The sequence below is a fragment of the Globicephala melas genome, chromosome 4 (assembly GCF_963455315.2).
Source record: "Globicephala melas chromosome 4, mGloMel1.2, whole genome shotgun sequence".
In the NCBI taxonomy this organism is placed as follows: domain Eukaryota; kingdom Metazoa; phylum Chordata; class Mammalia; order Artiodactyla; family Delphinidae; genus Globicephala; species Globicephala melas.
The window spans coordinates 10,247,741-10,268,037 of NC_083317.1; the positions used below are offsets into that span (position 1 = coordinate 10,247,741).

At 45.0% G+C, this 20,297-nt stretch overlaps 1 protein-coding gene across 1 annotated transcript in view; it reads left to right on the forward strand.

Moving 5' to 3' along the window:
- The first annotated feature begins 9,512 nt into the window (after positions 1–9,512).
- Positions 9,513–20,297, forward strand: part of RUNX1 (RUNX family transcription factor 1) — an 88,499-nt gene continuing 77,714 nt past the window's right edge. The window contains exons 1-2 of the mRNA XM_030880839.3: positions 9,513–10,452; positions 16,384–16,540. Of these exons, the coding sequence (XP_030736699.2) occupies positions 10,183–10,452; positions 16,384–16,540 (427 nt within the window). The 5' untranslated portion in view covers positions 9,513–10,182. The remainder of the gene's footprint in view (positions 10,453–16,383; positions 16,541–20,297) is intronic.

Sequence of the window (20,297 nt, forward strand, 5' to 3'; positions counted from 1 at the left end):
TTAAACCCAATGACCTCCTAAAGGCCTCACCTCCTAATACCATCACATTAGGGTTTAGGGCTTCAACGTATGAGTTTGGCTGGGGGAGGGATGCAAACATTCAGTCCATCCCATTAGTTTTAAAAGTCCAATCAGAGATAGAGTTCATGTCAATTTGCAATGTTGTTTACAAAAACATTTTTTTTCAATTTTAAAAATTTTTTGAATAAATTTATTTTATTTATTTATTTTTGGCTGAGTTGGGTCTTCGTTGCTGTGTGCAGCCTTTCTCTAGTTGCAGCGAGCGGGGGCTGCTCTTCCTTGTGGTGCACGGGCTTCTCACTGCGATGTCTTCTCTTGTTGCAGAGCACGGGCTCTAGGTGTGTGGGCTTCAGTAGTTGTGGCACGAGGGCTCAGTAGTTGTGACACACGGGCATAGTTGCTCTGCGGCATGTGGGATCTTCCTGGACCAGGGCTCGAACCTGTGTGCCCTGCATTGGCAGGTGGATTCTTAACCACTGTGCCACCAGGGAAGCCACAGAAACCTTTCAGAGACTGCAGTCCAGTGTGTGCTAGGCACAATGTTTGCTGGGTACTGAGCAGTTGGCCTTGCCAACTCTGAGTGGGGTCCTTGAACCAGCAGCAGTGGCATCAAAGGGAGCTTGCTGGGAATGCAGCAACTCAGGCCCCTCCCCAAACCTGCTGAATCAGAATCTGCACTTAACCAGATTCCCGGGGGCTTGGGATACACCTTGCTTATCCAGTACTGTCTAGTATTTGAAGAGGAGGGAGCCTCACTGGTAAGGTATCCAAACTCTAGTGGTTATGTGTTTGTGTGAGGTGAGGGTGAATCAGAAGAGAATGACACAGGTACAGAGTTGGCTTGAGGAGGGCCAATAAAAGACACCTTTTCTCCCCAATGATCCAGAAGCACCTGTGAGACAGGCGAAGTCGAGCAGATGGAGACCAAACTATCAGCTTTATCACTGACAGGACTTTTGGAGAACAGTGACTTGGGTGTGTGGCTTCCTGCCACTGAACCCCAGAAACAGAGATTTATAAGCACACAGGCAGCGTCTCCCTAAAACAATAAGAGGAGGGGAAGGCATGCTCGGTGTGCTAGTTTTCTGTTGCTGCCAAACTAGCAAATGATTACAAACTTAGCAGCTTACACAACACCCATTCCTCCTGTTTTTTCCACCAGCATCTATAATTTTGTTCTGTCCATTCCAAGCTGATTCCTGATGTCTACCCCCAAACCCATCCTCTCTGGTCTTGACTGCTACTAATGGCACCTGGGCCGGAAATGGGGGAAGACCCCTCTCCGTCCCTCACCTCAGTCCCCCCTTTTCTGTCTCCATTGTTTCCACCTTAATGCTCATGAGTCCTTGCCTGGCAAGGCTGTAGCTTTCCTACTCCTTCTCTGCCCTCTCTAATTCACCTATCCACCTCCGACAGATTTATTTTCCTAAAATATGTATTCGTTATGTTATTTCCCAGATTTCAAGGCTCTGATAGAGCCCACTGCCCTCATGTTGAAGTTCAGATTTCTTTAGGCTGTGTAAGCTGCCTCTGACCTGCGTTCACGTCTGCCGGCGTCGTGTCATTTACGAGCTGCCACTCCCCAACCTGATCCCCAGCCTATGCTCCAGCTGTACTGTGGGTTTGTGTCATAACTTCATCCATGCCTTTCTCAGGCTCATCCTTCTGCCTGGAAAGGCTTCTCTCCCCACTCCCCACCCTAAGCCTTTCCTCCCACCCTCCCAAGCACCTGGTGAAAATCTACACGACCTCCAAGGGTCAAATCAAATATCACCTCTAACCAGGAGAGAAGTCTTCCCAGAGCCCACCAGGTGGTGCCAAGCCCTGTGCCTCCTCCCATCAGCTCCCTGCACCCTACACACGTGTCCATCAGCAGTCTGACACTCCATCGCTCTCACTTATTGGCCAAAGGGACCCTGACCTGCTCCTCAAACTTTGTAGATGGCCAGAAATAACCTCAGATATGACTCCTAAATATTTGAGATTTTGCAGGGTAAAGAATTTCAGGGCTATTTTCTGATGGAGACCTTGAGACCAGGGGATAAAAGTGAAAGATGAGATCAGAGTTAATTTTTCAGAAGGCTACAAAGGACACCGATAAAAATACATAGTTGTGGTCTAAAAGAAACAGCTCATCATGTGTGTGGACCCATATGTGGGGATGTGTGTGGACCCATATGTGGGGATGTGTGTGTGTGTGTGTGTGTGTACACAGAGATCAAGCGTGAAGCAACTTTGGGCAGGTTTCCTAAACTCTCCAAGTGTAAGGTTCCTGGTCTGTAAAATGGGGTGGTAATGGCATTGTTGCAAGGAATCAACTGGACGAGGTATGCGAAAGCATTTTGGCCATGGCCTGGCATACAGCAGCATTCAATGGAGAGAGTGGAAGGATGTGCTCGCCGGAGTCAGCTCTCACCGTCATGAACATCCAAGACCTTCCCTCTCTTACAGTTCAGGTTCTAGCACCTTTAACAACTCCTTGGGCAAATCATTACAAATCTTTACAGGTATGACTTCATGTACAGACACCCATCCCTTCTCTCTTCCCTCCAACACCCCCCAGCTTAATGGCGTGTCCTCAAAGCTACTGACACAGGGCAAACTAAGAAAGCTTTCAACAGACCGCATGCACACCTTTCAAAATCCACTACTTCTGCCTTTGCTTTTAGGTTTAGAAAAAAAATCTTGGCTCTTCTCTCAGAATCACTGAAATATTAGGTGTGTAGACAAAACACTTGCCTTTCCACTCTGCTTCTCATATTTCTCAGGCTCAGACATGGAAAGGCTCCTCGCGGTCTCAAGAGAGAATTTCCAGAGTGGTTAGTTTTGTTGGGTCTCTTTAGTATAAACTCAGCTGCCTGGTCAATCTTACTGTTGTGGATTTCCCCCGACCCCCATGCCTATTAAAACTAAACTTACTAACTTCCGGGTACATTTGTTATTTTTTGCCTCATCATTCATTATTAGTGCAAATAATTCTTTCCCTGCTCTGTTTTTTAAAAATCTTTATGGAGTCACTTTATGTACTTGTAAACCACAATCTTGTGTGTGTATGTGTGTGTGTTTGTGTGTGTGTGTATGTGTGTGTTTTAAGGATGCTCCTTTAAGACTACACATACTGAATTCCTTTAATTTTTTATCATAGGGCAGTCCTTCAGAACCCCTTATCATTTTAGTTGCCCTTTTTGCTTTGGCAAAAATATAAGACTAAGGAGCTGAAAATCTTGTTCTCCTGCCTATTCAAACAGCATCCAGAAATCTGAAATAATTACCTCCTTTCTTAGTTTTAAAGGTTTTATTTAAGCTATGTTATACTAATATTGTGCAGTGGAGTTGAAAGCTTTAGGTCTGCAGTATTTGAAATGCTCAAATCCTAAGGCTTTGAAAAAGGCTATTTCCTCCACATTAATCATTCAGTGCTGACCATTATCAATATACAAGGCTGATGGAATAATTTCACATTCAGAACATTATACATAGATATTCAAGGGAAAGAGAAATAGCTTCATATGGCTTTGCTTAATGGATCTACCTGTGACTTTACCTGTAACTGGACATGCAGCGGTATATAGTGATTCATATATGGAAATTATCATATGACAAATATTTTCAAAAATGGTTGATATCATCTGTTACTTTAAGAATGAAAGCTTTCCATATAAATAATCTGCCCTCCTAGCAAAGGGAAAGGAAATCAAGCAAAGAGGGAATATTTCTAAAATGTCCTATCATTGGAAGTAAATGATCATAACATTTATCTACTAGTTTGTTTCTTTTAGAAGGTGTATTCCAAATTGTTTGTTTTTATCACTTTGAAAACTATTCATATTTTTACTTCTTGCATTTAGCTTCTAGCATGTTACAGATTTTTAAATGTTCTTGTATTAAGTTAGGGTTTGGTTTTAATTTCACTATGAATTGTGATCCATCCCTACATTCTCCAAATGGATTTTTAATGTTCATTAAATAATCACATTTGCATCACATATAGAGCTTGAAAGAGGTGATGCTATGAAAGATAAAGATTCAGTATTACCTAGCAATGAAAAACATTGGTCAAAGGTACGTAGAAATCATATGCCTAGGTAACAGTTCATTTTTTATATAATGATTTACTGTTTTAAGTTATTTTTGAGCCAAAGCTAGACAATATGCAATAAAAATCTCCAGTGCTAATAGAGTGTGAGAGGCAACAAGCTACCAAAAAAAATGAGAGGGGGGATTTAGTTTTTACACTGGCACTGATTCCAATTACAATTAAATTAATCCACTTTGGTAAATGTGGTGTTTGCTGTCAGTATATTCATACAATTATTTTTATTTTCCCACTTTCTACTTTTTCAGAATGTGTACATGGAATGAATCCATCTAGAGACGTTCATGGTATGTTAGATTCCAAATTATATTTTTAACAAAATATGCACACTCATATATGCATATATGATATTTTATCCATGTATCGCTATAAATAACTCACGATATAAATTAACCAAATAATCAAAACTTTTTTTGCTGATTCAAAAATACTTAAAAGCTGTTTTCTATATGGTAAATGTCAAACATATAAAATGTTCCAATGAAACCTTCAAAGATACCCTCGGTTCTACAGTATTTACCACAGGTGCATTCTGTTGTTTATTATTAAACGACTCTATATGACTCTCTACAAAAAAAAAATAGAGCTTGGCTTCTGTGTGTTATTACCTAGTTTATTACTTTTGCTATAGCAGTGCTAATGCAAAATTTTTGTGAGAGTAAAATGTTTACTAAGCATCCATAATGTTTTTAAAGATTTAAAATTTTTTTTTCTCAGTTTGCTACTTGTGAGTTGTAAATTGATTTACAAAGTTAGTGAAATAGTCACATATCAACTGCAGGATCCCATGGAAGTCATCACATAGAGGAAGGACATAATGGAAGAACTAAGGGATCTTGTCCGCAAAGTTATTAGACTTCAAAAGTGAAATAATCTCAAATCCACTGGGGGAAGGGGATGTTTAATTAAATTCCAATGTTGAAAACTGGACAGTGTGTATTGTACATACATTAACATGTATGTTAGTCTTCAACAAAATTGTTCTCCCTCCCTGTGACATTAGTACAAACTGAAGCAGTTTGGTCCAGAACCACTAGCAAAATACGTTCTCTGTATTTTTATTTTCATTAAAATAGTCACTGAAAGCAGAAGTAATTCTTTTAGAAATATTACATTTTTAGAAAAGTAATTTTAGAAATATCATATTACAGAGGGGGATTTTAAGAGAATGGTTGAGTCTTATTTATTTTTGAGAGGGTTTTGAAAGAGCAAAAAATGTGAAATATTTAGATATTTTCTGAGACCTCCCCATAGTTATATATTTACCTAAAGTTGTAGAAAAAAATGTCAATAAGCTGTTGTTTTCTGGTGAAATTGTTTTTTTTTTCCTTCCAACTAACCAAATACTGCTTTTTAAATTCACTGTGAAAACTTACATTTCATTCAATCAGTTGATGAGCCTTTTTGAAATTTCCCCCATGCAGCAAATTTGGAAGAATCTGTCACATAGCATTCGCCCAACATACTACTTCGTTATATTTTTTGTATTGTATTATGACAAAAGTAGGTTTTAGTATTATTCCAGGGGAACACCAGGAGTGTATACTGTAATGTTTCCTTTCCTTTTCTCTTAAGAGAGGCAGGGGAAGGGAAATTCTATATCGCCCCTTAAATGAGCGCTCCTGGTGGAAATGAATTCTTCATTTCGTACATGGTTACTCAACTTCATAAACTATGTAAAAAGCCCTTCAGACTAAGGGGTTCCGGGTACCCTTTAGTTGAGCCCCATGCTGCCTGCTTTGCATTCATTTTAGTCCCTCGATAAGGAGGGGCAGTGTTGTTTGTTTCTGGTTTTCAAGCGTGCACCGCGCAACGCAGTTATAACCTGCGCAAAGTCTGGGGAGCCCCAAACGCCCGGTGGCCCGATTCAGAATAAATCAGCAAAAGCTTTCCTTGCTATTATCATCCGTGTCTGCGTTCGAACTCGGGATTTACTGGTTGAGACTCTGAGCTGAGCAGCGCGCTGCCCTTGAAAGGCTAAACCTGATGCATCTACCGCTGTACCTTACTAAGGGAACTTAATCCCCGCCCGGGAGACCGCAGCGCGGGGTGCGCCCCGCAGCCCCTCGCAGGGTTTAGGGTTTCAGGCAAACGGTCGCAGCCCCAGAGGAGCCTTCTCTGACCTTTCCGAGCGGCGGCATACCCCAGACCGCTACATCTCCAGAGTCACAGCCCCCGTCCGTGGGGGTCTACGGGGATGCACTTGGAGGCGGCCCCCAGGAGCGCTTGATCGGCTCTTAGGGAAATGCACTTGAGCTGAAGCAAAAAGATTTCACTCCGCCCGAACTCGCCTCTAGAGCGGGCAGCGTCGAGCCCGGACGCAGAGCGACTGTGGCCCCGGGCAGGAGGGGCGGCAGACAGGGAGGTTTGGGACTGCGCAGTATTTGGAATCCCTCGGCCCAGGTGGAGAGAGGACGTTTGGGGTCTTTACACCTGAAATGCGGCTTCTTCAAAATTACTTTTAAAGAAAAATACAAAGGCGTTTTCTGAGACCCCAGACCCATGAAAACAAAATGCAGCTGGGTCCTGGGAGCTCCCAGACGTCCCGGGTTTTCCGGAGCGAGGGGCGCGAGGGGACCGGCCCACGTGGGGAGAAGCCGGGCAGGATGGAGGGCGCCCGGGACGCCTGCAGCACCGACGGCCTGGGACCGGCCGACGGCGGGGTTCGGGCAAACGGGTTTCGAGAAGAGACCCTAACGCGCGCCGGCCGGGACAGCCAGGACCCCCGTCCGAGGGTTCCCTGGCCGCCAGCTGCGCTGCCGGTATAGCGGGTGATGTGTGGGCGAGAATGCCGTGCAGGCTGGCTTGGGCGGTCATTTCCTGTCGTTTCTTCCCTAACTGAAGTTCGTACAGGAGACCCAAAGGCCGCGAGAAGGCCGGCAGAGCCCCGCGCCGTCGGGGGCGTTCCCCGGCGCGCTGCAAGGCCACTGGGCGCCCGGGGCGGCGAGCGAGGGCGGCTGCTGCCCCCTAGCGTCCTCCCTGAGCTCGCGGCTCGCAGCACCTCCCGGCCTCTTTGGGCGTGGGGCGAGGGAAGCTGCCTGGGCGCCCGGAAAGGCCTCCGCGACTGGCTCGCCACGGCCCCTGCCTCCGGCAGGCCACAGCGCCAGAGCCCGAGGAGAGTCCGAACCGGCGGCAGGGAGGGGACCCACGGGGGGAGGGCCAGAGACTCCCGCCCGGGTAGTCGACGGGGGGGAGTGGGTGAGCGCCTTCCCTGAGGGAGGGAGCGGGTGGGCTCCGCGCGGAGGGGGGGAGCCCCGCGGCCGGGCGGGGGCGTGGCCCCTCTAAGCTCCGCGAAAATGCCCGCGGCGCCGCGGGGACTGGAGCGGGGGAAGTTCCCGCCAGCGCGCAAAGCCGGGGTGGGTTTAACACCCGCGGCGGCTCGCGCGCGCGGGCAGGGAGCGGAGCCGGGCCCGTTTCCGGGGAGCCGGAGGTGGGTGGGGGGCGCGGGCGACCTGGGCCTAGCGAGGGAGCCGACGCTCCGAGGATGGGGAGCGAGCCGAGCGGATGCTTTCAACTTTCTTTCCAGTCGCTTGTTCTTTGGGGTCTTTTCTAACTACGAAACTCCTTTGCTCGCCGCTAAACTCAATCAACCTGAGTAAGGCGCGCTGCGTAATTAATCCGCAGCCCAGCCGCGGCGATAAAACACCAATTAAAGAAAACAAACCAAGAGAGAAAACTGAAAACACAAAAACCATGTTGTGGAGACCGACAACCGTCTGGCCTCGTTAAGTGAATCAGCGCCACTTCGCCGCAGCTGCCAACGGGGCCGTGTGGGCGCGCTGAACGGCTCCCCGGCCGGGCCCTCGGCCCTCCGGCCCCCTCGCGGCCGAATCCCATCCACGCCGGGAAAGCAGAGTCTCGGCTGCGGGCGGCCGTGCAGGGCCTGGGGTCGCCTGGCCGATCCGGCCCCGGTCTCCGGAGCCTCGCGGCGGCCGATTCATCTCGATGGCTCGCGGGGCGCCTCCCTCCGGCAGGTCTCCGGTCCCAGGCTGCTCGGGGCTCAGAAAGCTGCCCGAGTCCTCCCCAGGCCGGCAGGCCTCCTCTTCTCCACCTCCTCGGTCCCTGGACCGCGGCCGCCCCTGGCGAGGCCGTTCACTGCAGCCCCAAAGCAGGCGGCCACACAACCCCCCGTGTGCGCAAAGCCGTAGGGCCGCGGTCCGCACCGGGGCGGGGCCTGGGGGCGAGCGTGGGAGCGTGTGCGTGTGTTCGTGTGTGTGCGTGGATGCGGATGCGCGGGGAACGCCGGGTGGCAGCAGCGGCGGTGGACTCTCCACCCCGGCTGCGTACAGTAGCGCGCGGCGGCAGCGGGGGCGCGCGGGCCAATTCCAGGAGCCCGCGGCCGCGAGCCGCGCCCTGGCTGATACCGGAAAGGCCTGTGATTGGCCAGCGGCCGCCCCTATGCAAACGAGCTGAGGGAATGGAATTCCTCGGGCCGGGCTTACAGTAAAAGCACGTTCATTTCCAGGCACTCTCATTCATAGAGCCAGCGGGCGCAGGCAGGACGGGCGCCCCGCGGCCTGACCCAGCCAGGGCACCACGCTGCCCGGCCCTGCGCCGGCAGGCACCTCTTCCCGGGGCTCCTGGGGACACGAGAAGAAAGTCAGTCTTTGCCGTTTCTCCTTGACCCGCGTCGGAGCTTCGATTTTTATTTTTCTTCTTTCTTTCTTACTTTTGAATGAACTGGTTTCTTGGCTGGATGGTTCAACTTCTTTCCTGGGTGTGAACTTTCACCCGGTTGTTTCCTTTGGCAACTGCTGGAGAAAGTGCGCTGTGCTTCGAGGCGAGTGGTGAAGTTGCGTGTGCGTGGCAGTGTGTGCGTGCTTGTGTAACTCGAGCCGCCCCGTCTGTTTCGATCTGCGCTGCGGAGCCTCCTCACAAGGCCCGCTCCACCTGCTGCGGTTACGCTGTGATCGTGGGTATTGGCGCGTCTGAGTAGTTAACCGGCCGACGCTGGGGCGACGTTGGAGGAAGATCATCTCGCTACTGCCCAAGTCGGGGCTGACTCACCGCAGTCGATGCAGACAGCGGCTGGCTTCCGAAGAGTGCGTGCCTGCGTGCGTGTGACTCGGCTGCTGTTCACCTCCCACCAAACCACAGGACCAGCCGCAAACTTGACCAACATCCCCAAACCCGAGTTCTCAGATGTGGAGAGCTGAACTCTAGGTGTCATTGACTTGGACTTTTTTTTTTTTTTTTTAAGATTAGCTTTTCTTTGAAAAGCTGAATTTTCCGAACTGAGCATTTTGCCAGAATTTATTGAGAACATGACAAGTACTTCTCGCCCAGCCCTTCTCCAACTACTGAAGCTGAGTTTCAAGGCTACTTAAAAAGAAAAAAAAAAAAAAAACCTGCAGCGAACATTAATGGATTTCTGTTGTGTTTAAATTCTCTACAGATTGTATTGTAAATATGTTATGAAGTAGAGCATATGTATATATTTACATATATATATATGTGCACATACATTAGAAGCAGGACCTTTGGAAGTCTCAGCTCTTGCTTTTGAGGACCGAAGCCAGTGTTGCATGATAAAAAGTGGCGCCGTATTTGGAAGACACTCCTCGTGTATTTTCTGTTGTGTTGGACTTTAGACAAAACTCACCTGGGAAAAATCTGACAGGCAATTGACTACTGGAACTTCCAAATTATGTATTTGCTGGTCCTTTTGCTCTCCGCGTAAATATTTTAGGAAGTGTATGGGAATTTTGCCTCTGGGAACTTTGGTAACAGCCAAAGACTGAACTTAAAACTCTCAAAGCAAGACTCAGAAGAAGATAGTCTCCCTTGGCACTTGACTTTGGATTCTGGTCGCCCACTTTTTAAAGCACTGAGCGGTCGGTTGCTAAAGAGTCCTGCGTGGGTCTGAGGCCGATCGGCAAAACTAGAATCTTCCCCCTCCTGGACTCTTAGTAACTTAGTCTGCCCCCTTCCCCAGCCACCCCACAGCAATAAAGCTCCCTGAACTTGTATGTTGGTCTCCCGGGAGCTGCTTGCTGAAGATCCGCGCCCCTGTCGCCGTCTGGTAGGAGCTGTTTGCAGGGTCCTAACTCAATCGGCTTGTTGTGATGCGTATCCCCGTAGATGCCAGCACGAGCCGCCGCTTCACGCCGCCTTCCACCGCGCTGAGCCCGGGCAAGATGAGCGAGGCGCTGCCGCTGGGCGCCCCGGACGCCGGCGCCGCCCTGGCCGGCAAGCTGAGGAGCGGCGACCGCAGCATGGTGGAGGTGCTGGCCGACCACCCGGGCGAGCTGGTGCGCACCGACAGCCCCAACTTCCTGTGCTCTGTGCTGCCCACGCACTGGCGTTGCAACAAGACCCTGCCCATCGCTTTCAAGGTACTCGGGCCGGAGCGGGTGGAGGGAGGACAGGCAGAGGCCGGTCGAGGCCAGGGAGATCGAGGAGGGCAGCGGCCAGGCAGGCGGGGCCGGGTTCTAGAAAGGGGCCGGCGCTGAGGCCTGTGGTCCATCCTCCTGCGCTCGGGAGACAGGGGATGCTGCGTTGCCGTGGCGACCCTCGAGGGGCCCGCCTTAGCCGGCCGCGGCGGCCTCCAAGGATGGCCGAAAAACTCAGGATGCCCCCAAAGACGTCCACTGAGGGCCGTCCGGACCTCTCCCCGGCAGGGGTCCTTAGCTTTGATCTAAAGTAGGAAAAGTTATAACCCAGCAGGGACAAGCCTGTCTGTCGGCTCCTCTGCTTCTCTCCCCGCCTCTGGCTTGACACCCAAATCATTCTGAGGGAGACGTCAGGAAATAAAATAGAGATACTTTTATACCTTCGGGTCAATGTAAATAAACTGACAAGGAAAACTGTCAAGGCTTTCCACTTCCACCCCCTCTTTAACAGCCCTGTAGGAATTAGCAGGTTCAAAGTCCACGGCGGGAGTAGTTAAGTTTGCAAAAGTTTTCTGAAGAATTTTTTCGAGCTTCTAGGCTGCTCCTGCCAGAAGCCGCAAGTAGCGAATGCTCTTTCTTTGCCTGGTACCCTACTGAACGTTATCGCCGGCTCACCTAGCTTAAGCCCGGGGCAGCGGAAGGAGGCAAGGCTGTCTGGCGTGAGACGGCCGTCTAATCCGCCCGCTTTGCTGTTTGAGGAGGGGCGGTGTGGACCGGGTGACTTCAGCCGAGCAGCTTGAGAGGTCCCCGTTCACTTTTCACCCTTGATCTTGCCCTAGCTTTGAGCTCCCTATAAAAACCTTGGCCTTCAAAGGGGATACATAAACAACCCCGGGCGTTTTTGGACAACCACCGCCACCCTGGCAGCAAACAGTAGACATTGCATTTCGGCGGTGGGGATTCAGTTCTTCTGCCTTGGGTGAGTTGAAGAAGGGACAGGCTTTTAAATACAATCAGTGCAGTCATTTCCGGTTCATTGCAGGGACTAAGGAAAGCAGGTGGGGGGGGGGGAAGCTGTAAAGATCAGCTACTCTTTTTTCTTAAAAAAAAAAAAAAATCTGCTTAAATAATTGTCCCCTTAAGGGGCGATTAATTTAATATAAGCTTTTTATGGTTCCAAGTCTGCGCTGGATCTTGAGTTAGTTACAATGAATAATGTTCACTTTTTAAAAAAAGTACTGTCAGAGTTCTTTATTTTTAAGCTTTACATACCTTCCAAACTTAGATTATGATTTCTAAAACAAACAACAACAAAACAAAAGTGCAATTGTCTGTGTCTGTAGAATTGCCTCCGTTTTCTGAAAGCAGGAGTTTTTGAGGGGGATGAAAATGAGGATAAGTTTGAGCAGCCACTCGATGCTTTCCTGTTCCTTCCTCCAGCTCTGTAGGTTTGGGTTAGGAGCCCATTTCAATTTGAAATCACTCTAATCCCTTTACATAAACAGACTCAGCAGGCAGACCTCCTCAGCTCTCCCTCAGTTCCAGAGGACCTGACAGGGATGGGCCCTGGGGTCACTTTCAGATAAGTACAGAGGGGAGGAGACAAGCTGATAATCAACTAAAGGGTCCTTTAAGACCAGGTGCTCTGGACACGCCAAGGGTGTGGGTTCTTAGGGATCTGTGGCTTCCTTTGGGATAAATCAAGTCTCTTCTGTATCTCTCCTCCTCTACTAGGGACCCACACCCCAAGCACTAAGTGATTAAGCGAGAATCTTCAGAAGTTAAAGCGATGTCGTTTCTCAAGCCACCACATGAAAGTATTTATTTTCTTCTAAAAGAATGAAAAAAAATCATATAAATTGTTTTCATGAGCCATCAGGGAATTCCTTTTAGCGGAAATCTTAATAACCATAGAAGTTTCCGTTTTAAAATGACTTTTGACAATTCACTTTAAAAAAAAATCTGTTTTACTGAGTGATAGTTTCTAGGTTAAAGATCAAGGTATAGATCTCTTGAGAAAAGTTCAAGTGGGTCTTGAGAACATTTGGGGCAAAGGCAAGGACAGGAATCAGACCACTCGATGAATAATCTGTCACCACTCCCGTCCCCATAAAGAGGGACCTTTTTCGGAAGGAGACCTGCTCTTTGCATAACGGAAGGAGGCAGGCAAAATTTCCAGGGAGGCAACAGGCGCAGATTAGGGATAAAGCAAGCTAAACTTGAAAAAAGTGACTGTATCCGGCTTGATTCATTCACTGTGTGTCCCTGAATCCAGTCTGTACTCATCTGCCACCACCTACCTCCCAAGCAGTTTCTATAGAAATTATTACTTTAAAATTTTGATCTTATATAAGCTTCAGACAATCTCTTTAAGAAGTTAATCAGTAAAGAATTATTACATTCCCTGTATTAAGGAGGAGAAAATGAAAAACAGTGATAAAGTCTGATGATATTGATGAAAAGAGCATTGAAGTGATTCTTTAAGAGTCTTCTGAATACGTGTAAATCCCCAGCTTTAATCTTTGAAACTAAAGGGAGATTTCAAGTTATGAATTTTCCTTAAAATAGATTACAGTCATCCTAATTGCTTATCCTGGACCCCAGAGTGCCCCCCACCTTCTCCCACGAAACACCTTTATTTTTCAGCCTAGAAGAGATCCATTATTTTGCTACCGAGAAAATCTTAAATTTGCTACTGTTACCCGTTATTTACAGAAGCAGCCAAAAAAGCTGTTTGGATGACTTAGGATATATTTTGTAAGACTATAATATTAAAGTTCATTTAGGCCCTGGTACGCCAGAGTCCAAAGGCATAAACACGCCTTCAGCCAGTTCAGAGGCCTTGGGCACTGATAGTAATATTCTTTTCATAGGAAAGAAATAAGTAACGTTTGTGTCAGCAAGATCGTGGTCCCCTAGCTATGCATTAAATATCATCTCAGCTGAATGTTAAGTTCCACCCCACAGCTTTCTTTATAACACTGGAAAATTAAGGGATTTGAAATAAATGAATTGTGACTGTAATTTCAACCTAATTAGAGTTAGTTTAAAATGCCAGTTTGAACTGTGAACAGGCCGACCAAGAGCAGTGTGGGAAGGTTCTGTAACATAGACAACACTTGATATTTTGCCCAACTTCCTGATACTTTAAAAACAGAGAAGTAAAAAAAAAAAATGAGATATCCTTTGGCCAGCAAGTCCCTTCTTGTCTGTTTGGTCTGTGTTAAAATGTAAATGTTTGTGTTTCCTTACCTATTGTTTATAGCTTTTCATTCCAGTTGCTTCTTTTTCTCTGTTTGAAGTTAGATTTTTTTTCAAAAATCTCTGCATATTGCCTATCAAAGATCAAATCTGTATCAAATTAATAGACACGTTAGTTTTAAATTTAAATTCTTTTTTCCTAGTCTAAGAATGCTTGCTAATAATTAGATGATATACTTTATTAATGTAATATTCCTGGATTTAATATTCTTTCCCTTCCCCCACCATGAAAAATCGATAAAAGGCCAAGTAAATGATCTTTGAGCCCCGAAATACCTTTGACTCCTGCTACAGTTTAAAAAAAGGGAAAAGAAGGAGTTAAACTCCTGATTTGTTTAGTCTTAAATTCCAACATCAACAGCATTTTCTTGTTTAGCCACCATGATTATTTTACTATTTGTTTCTATTTCGTGTTGGCCTCATGAATTTGCCGTATTACTGACGAGGATCGTTTTGGAAAGATGAGTGAGGCACAGTCATGGAGCCTGTGAGAGGGGCCAGTAGGATGAAGGTGATTTAGAAAACATTTGGTAGTTATAAAACAAGATTTATTTATTTTAACCTATTTAACCAACAATGACTTATTCAGTTGGAAAACCATGTGGTTGATCCGGTCCCTGTATGCTTACTGAATGTGGAATTAAAATAGAGATGCCAGGTCATCACAGGGAGATGGGGAAAAGGGAGTAAAAATATGTTTTCAAGGAGGACATTTCAACATTGTGAGCTAATTTTACAGAGGGAAGTGAAAACAGTGGGGAAAAAAAGGAGGGGGGATTTTTAAGAGACTGAGAAAAGCAGAATAAAGTAAGTATATTTTATGGGAATAGAAAAAACGGTAACAGTAACTAAGTAACTGATCAAGGAGATTTATTTCAGTAATGTTTTTGAAACAAAAGGGAATTGTCATATTACTGCTCTTAACTAAACAGCAACAAACGTACTAATAATGGGCTCTAAATACCTAATTAGAGGGTGCTTGGGGAAGAAATAGCTGTGTTTTTAAATTTCCTTTATAGAAAACATGGCCATTTGGATGGAAAGAAAGGTAAGAGTGCAAGTTGGATAAAATAGATGAAGAACATGCCTACCTATTGCTGTGAGAATTGATTCTCCTGGTGTACTCCTGGGGTTGGAAGTACGTCCACCCCTTATAGTGAGTTGGTTCATTTTCCCCATCGTACTCCTTAGAATCCAAGAGCCACAGCCTCCTCGGGAATAAAAACACTAGATGGTCATCTGGATGACACAGAGAAAGGGTGATGACTAAGCAGGCAATGAAGATGGGAATTTAGAGAAACGTGGCTTTTGTATCATACAAGGGAGCCTATGGCAGCCTTATTTACAGACAGAAAAAGAGGACTGAAGTATAGGTGTTACCCCCCCCAAATTATGTAGCAAATATTAGGTAAAAATGGGGAGGTGGAAAACAGAAGGAGGACTAATCACTGTAGAATGCTTTCTTATCACAGCTCAAAACTAAAACCCCCAAAACGATTATATAATTGGAATGATGAGCCCACATTTCACTAGTGACTGAGAAAGTACCATAAGGGGTATCACAAGTGATAGGAATAAGTAGAACTTGGGGCATCTCTATTTGAAATTCTACAACTACCTTAAAAAACAGAAACAATGGAACTATAGCTAAGAATAAATGTTTTGATCAAGAAAATAGTTTCTAGAAAGGTCAAATGATGATCAAGAAATGGATACTACTGCATGAAGCATCTTCGGGCCATGCTCTTTAAAGCATTTTACCTTGAAATTGCTGCTTTTTTTTTTTTTTTAACCTAAGTGTCAAAAAATATGTATTTACTGGTTTACTTTAGTAGTCCTGATGGAAATCCATTCCCATTCAGTTACATTGAAGGAATTCTTCTTCAAGATCAACTGGGTTTGGAGAAAACCTCAGTCATCTATAAGGTCCCAAGTTAACACATCTCTGGGACTCACAGATATAAAAATGCGACATAGTTCCGATCCTGAATTCAGAGGAGCGCATCAAAGTGAGCAGCCCTCTTCTCTGAGGTCTGTTGATTTTGTAGTTAGTGTTAAGCGAAGGGCACGTTTCTGATTTTTTTCTCTTGCGTACCAGAATTCACTGCTAGTGAGAATCAAGATAGTAGAAGCGAGTAGGGGCAACAAGGATGCACTAATTGTGAAGGGAGAGTTTAAGTCATTCAAGAATCGTCAGCAATTCAGTGGTAGCAATCAAATTTAATTTTAGCAGAAGTAAGTTTAAACACCTGAAAGGCAAAACCCGCCCTATTCGGCCTGTCGGTGGAGGTCTAGACAAATGAAAGATGGGTTAGGTTATAAACTTATAAAAAGCAAGACATTCTGTTTCTCAAATATGAAGAATTAAGAGATGATTGTATTCGTGAGAAGGCATAGCTTTTCAAAGTCCTTGCTATAGTGAGTGTTATTCCAACTCTGCTCTGTGACCTTATGTGGCTTCACTAGGTGAATGTTTTATTCTTTAAACATTTATAATTTTGCATAGTGGAATTTAAAGTAAATCTTCCCATTAAGAACTTTTCTGTTGTTTTGCTTAATTTATGACTGTTATTCCTTCGCAAACTAAAAAGCATCACTTAATATACATTCAATTTTAGAATAATTATGCAAATGACATCAAAGTTTCTAACATGCCTGATGTCTGGTGTCTAGGTGGTGGCACTGGGGGACGTTCCAGATGGCACTCTGGTCACTGTGATGGCAGGCAATGATGAAAACTACTCAGCCGAACTGAGAAATGCAACAGCGGCCATGAAAAACCAAGTCGCGAGATTCAATGACCTCAGGTTTGTCGGTCGGAGTGGAAGAGGTATGTATCTGTCAGAACTGAACTTGAAATACCCAGTATTTACATAGCAACAAACCCAGATTTCAAAACATCTAGAAGTTTCTGTGATGGGATTCCCTAGAAACACAGTCATTTCTTCCCGTTATTATTGCTACATCAGCTTTTTATTTAAAATTTAATGTTTTTAACAGAGTCTGGCTTTACGCTATTGCTTTCTATTATGGAATTGGTTTAAGACTGATTTGGAGCAAGCAAAACATGAATTGTGAATTTCAAGGAAACCTCTCAGATCTTTTCTAAAATGTAAAAATATAAAACTTACCGTCATGGAAACTAAGATCATACAACTGGGGTTCTCTTTGATAATTTTCAGATATCTCTTTACTGGAAACCTTTAACTTAGGGTCCATGTGTTACCTTTGACAAGTGACAGAGTTTCAAATGATCACTTCTAATAATTTTAAGGGCTGTATAGTGGATGATGATTGAAATGTGTTTCAAGGAAGCATTTTTTATGGTAAAATATGAAGAAATAGTAACATTCTGGCTTGGTGAATTTGATGGCAATGTGACTGACCTTCCTGTATGTAATTTGGATGCCTTATTAGTATTTTAGGTACTAATAATATTAAAGACTGGATTCTCCAGAGGAATGATTGCATCAGTGAAGTTCTATGTGTAGTTTTCTTTTTCTGTGCCCGTTATCAAAGTATTAGAGCAGAAAGAGGAATCTTGGCATATTGTAATCTCCTCCGGTTTCCAGTTATTTTCAAATATTGTGTTTTCTTTGTATTGTAAGAACCTTAGTCCTATTTTACAAATAGCAATAAGTAGTAGTAGTTTAACTGAAGGAGGTAATATAGTTTGTTTTGAAAATCTCATTTTTGTAATATAGTATTGAATAAGCTTAGGAATAAAAGTTATTTTGAGTATAATAGAAAAGACGTGGTAACCTAGATAACAGTAGCTGACTCTTGTATTAAAAAAAGTAAAAGTACAACCAATGGACATTTGAACATAAGAGTAATCATTAGTCTGTATAAAGGCATTTAAAAATATAAGAAAGTCTGTGTTTTGGGGGAATTTGATTAGTCAAAGAGGAATGGGGGCAAAGGCATGCTGCTTCTTTGCGCTATTGTTTTTGTGCTATCCTAGCTGTCCGGGGAATTTTCGAAATAGAATCAAAGGTAGAGAAAATTGTAAAAAACTTATAACGTGATTGAAAATATTTGTTCATAGCACTATGTTAATAATAGGGTAATACCAAGAAAATTACACCCACTTATTGAAAGCATGAATGGTGCTATAAGGTATAAAGGCACAAGTCATTCTATGGGTTCACTTGTTATATTAAAAGTCCCCACCTTTCAGTAAATGGAATTCCCATTACGATTCAGAGATGTGTGTTTAGAAAACGTCTTGAAGGCTTCAGATGAGTAGAAGCCAATAAAAAACAAAGGCCCTACTGCCTGGTCCGTGCCTTCCAGCCTCGTAACCATCTCAGGTCAATTCCTGTGGATTTCTGTTCTTAGGAAGCCACAGCTGAGTATCATTTAGTTGCATTTCCAGAGGAAGTTATATTATCATCATATGCATCTATGTGGGTCTACGGGTCAGGTTTTGGTTATGGAAGTTTTGGAAGCTCTTTAATGACCCATGCCATTTTCCCATAAGAAGTGCGGTAGTGGCTTTTTGGCAAGGCCCAGGAGGTCGGTGATGATAAAGAGTGAAATTTTGAAAGCAGCCTGCTTTCTTTTCTGGCGTTTCTCGCCCCTCACTGGCCATGTCTGTTTCAAGTGGGTGACTAAGAGAAGCTCGTGTTTACTTGGGTAACAAGGAACCGTTTCCCCAAGGTGTGGAGTGTTTGCCTTTGGCTGCCTGATTCGTGCCAGGATGCCCTTGAGTTTGCAGAGTGAAATAACTGCACCCAAGGCTGGGCTGTCTTCTGATAACCTGGAACGAGAAAATTAATTGAAACACTCCATATATGGACAATATCTGTTTTGAGCAGTCTCTGCTTCCCACGCATGATAATAAGCGATCCAAAACAGAGGAACCCCGAAATGAATGTTTTGCCCGATTACAGTTGCTGTGTATATTGTCAGTCTTGAATGATTCTCTTTTTTCTGGTTAGGACTACAAGAAAAAACGAGCCATCAAAAGGCCCAGTCTGACTCTCTCATAATTTCTCCCCATAGTGGTAGAATACAACTTGATTTCACGCTTTCAAGTCTAAGTGTCAACATCAAAGCCTGCCAGGTTTTTTGTTTTGTTTTGTTTTGGTTTTTTTTTTTTTTTTGCAATTTCCTTCCCATTACGAAGACAGCAGATGACTCTCACTCATTTTAACAATTAGTCTTAATCTGCCTCACTGAATCTTGTCCTTTAAAAGTTTCATAACGTTTTATTAAGTGATCTTAAGACTATCCACTAGTTTGTTTTCTGGTTTTGAAAATGTGTCTGAAAATATGACATTGGCATCAACACACCACCCAGGGGCCGAGAAGGTCCTGGCTGTTGGCTCACCGAACATTTCAGTGCCAATTTCCCATTCTGTCAAAAGCCACTGGTCTGATGGATTCTCAAAGGGGCCTGTTGCTCAGTTCCAAATAAAGAGTAGAAAAAGAAACTCCCTTTTCTTGTCTCAGCTGCCAGTCCCTGGGGATTGTAAAACCTCGTAGAAATTGCCAGAGGTTGAACATGGAAGGGTTTTTCTCTGTTCGACAAAACCAATCTGTCTGGGTGCTGGCTGATGTCCAGGACCACAGCTCCTAACCTCGGGTTCAGCCTGCAAGTGGGAAAACCTGCCCATCCGGCTTTTACGGCCTTGCTGACAACACTGGCCCCTAAAAAGTATTGGTGAAGCCTTCAGCAGTCTGAACCTTCCTCCTTCCTTTCCTTTCCTTCCCTCCTTTCTGGCCCTGACAATTTAAATCTCTCCTTCAGGGCTATCTCCCCCTGGGAATTTTCTCCCTTTGATTCAGTGTCTCCATATAGATCAACCGTTCCTTTACAATGGAAGAAGAGATAGCAGCTCCCAGAAGAGGGGAGCTGACGCGGAGCACACTGGTTCTTGTTCAGAATAATTCACACTTAAACACACGTCCTGGGACTATCCCTTACCTCCAGAAAATCACAGTTCAGGATCAAGAGGTGAGATTGTTAGCAGCAGCTGACATCAGCTGACATCTGTCATTGGGGCAGGTGCTACGGGTATTTTCAGTTACAAGAAAGTGTATCATGGCTGCAGCCGAGAGACGTTGAAGAAACTTTAGCAGTGAAATCTGTGCGAGCTCCCGTCGCTATTGGAGTACTTAATCAGCTGTAAAGGAATCGATCAATCAGGGATTATGGCCTTAGTTAATTCATTTTAGAACCAAAGAGGAAATCTACCAGACCGTATTATCTACCGCATCGTAAATGGGGGAAGAGAATGCACTGCAAATGTCCTTCTGATTTTCCTAAGACTATGATTTTTAATCTTTGGGAACGTCATGAATAATTTTGAAAATCCTTGGAAGTCTTCTCCCCGGGGGGAAAAAAATGCACACGTGCACTTACACACACAGTTTCTTGTACAATTTCAGTTTTCAGGGCCGCTGAAGCTTGTTTATGGACCTTCTGGGGATCCATGGACCCGCCAAGCCAAGAATCTCTGAATCTGGATCTTTGCCTTGACTATGGTGGGCCCGTCTAGCGCCGTGCTGCACATTGTAGATAACTGGAAAATGAGGAAATACACGAACAAATGAGTTAGACATTCTTCTTGCACCCTGTG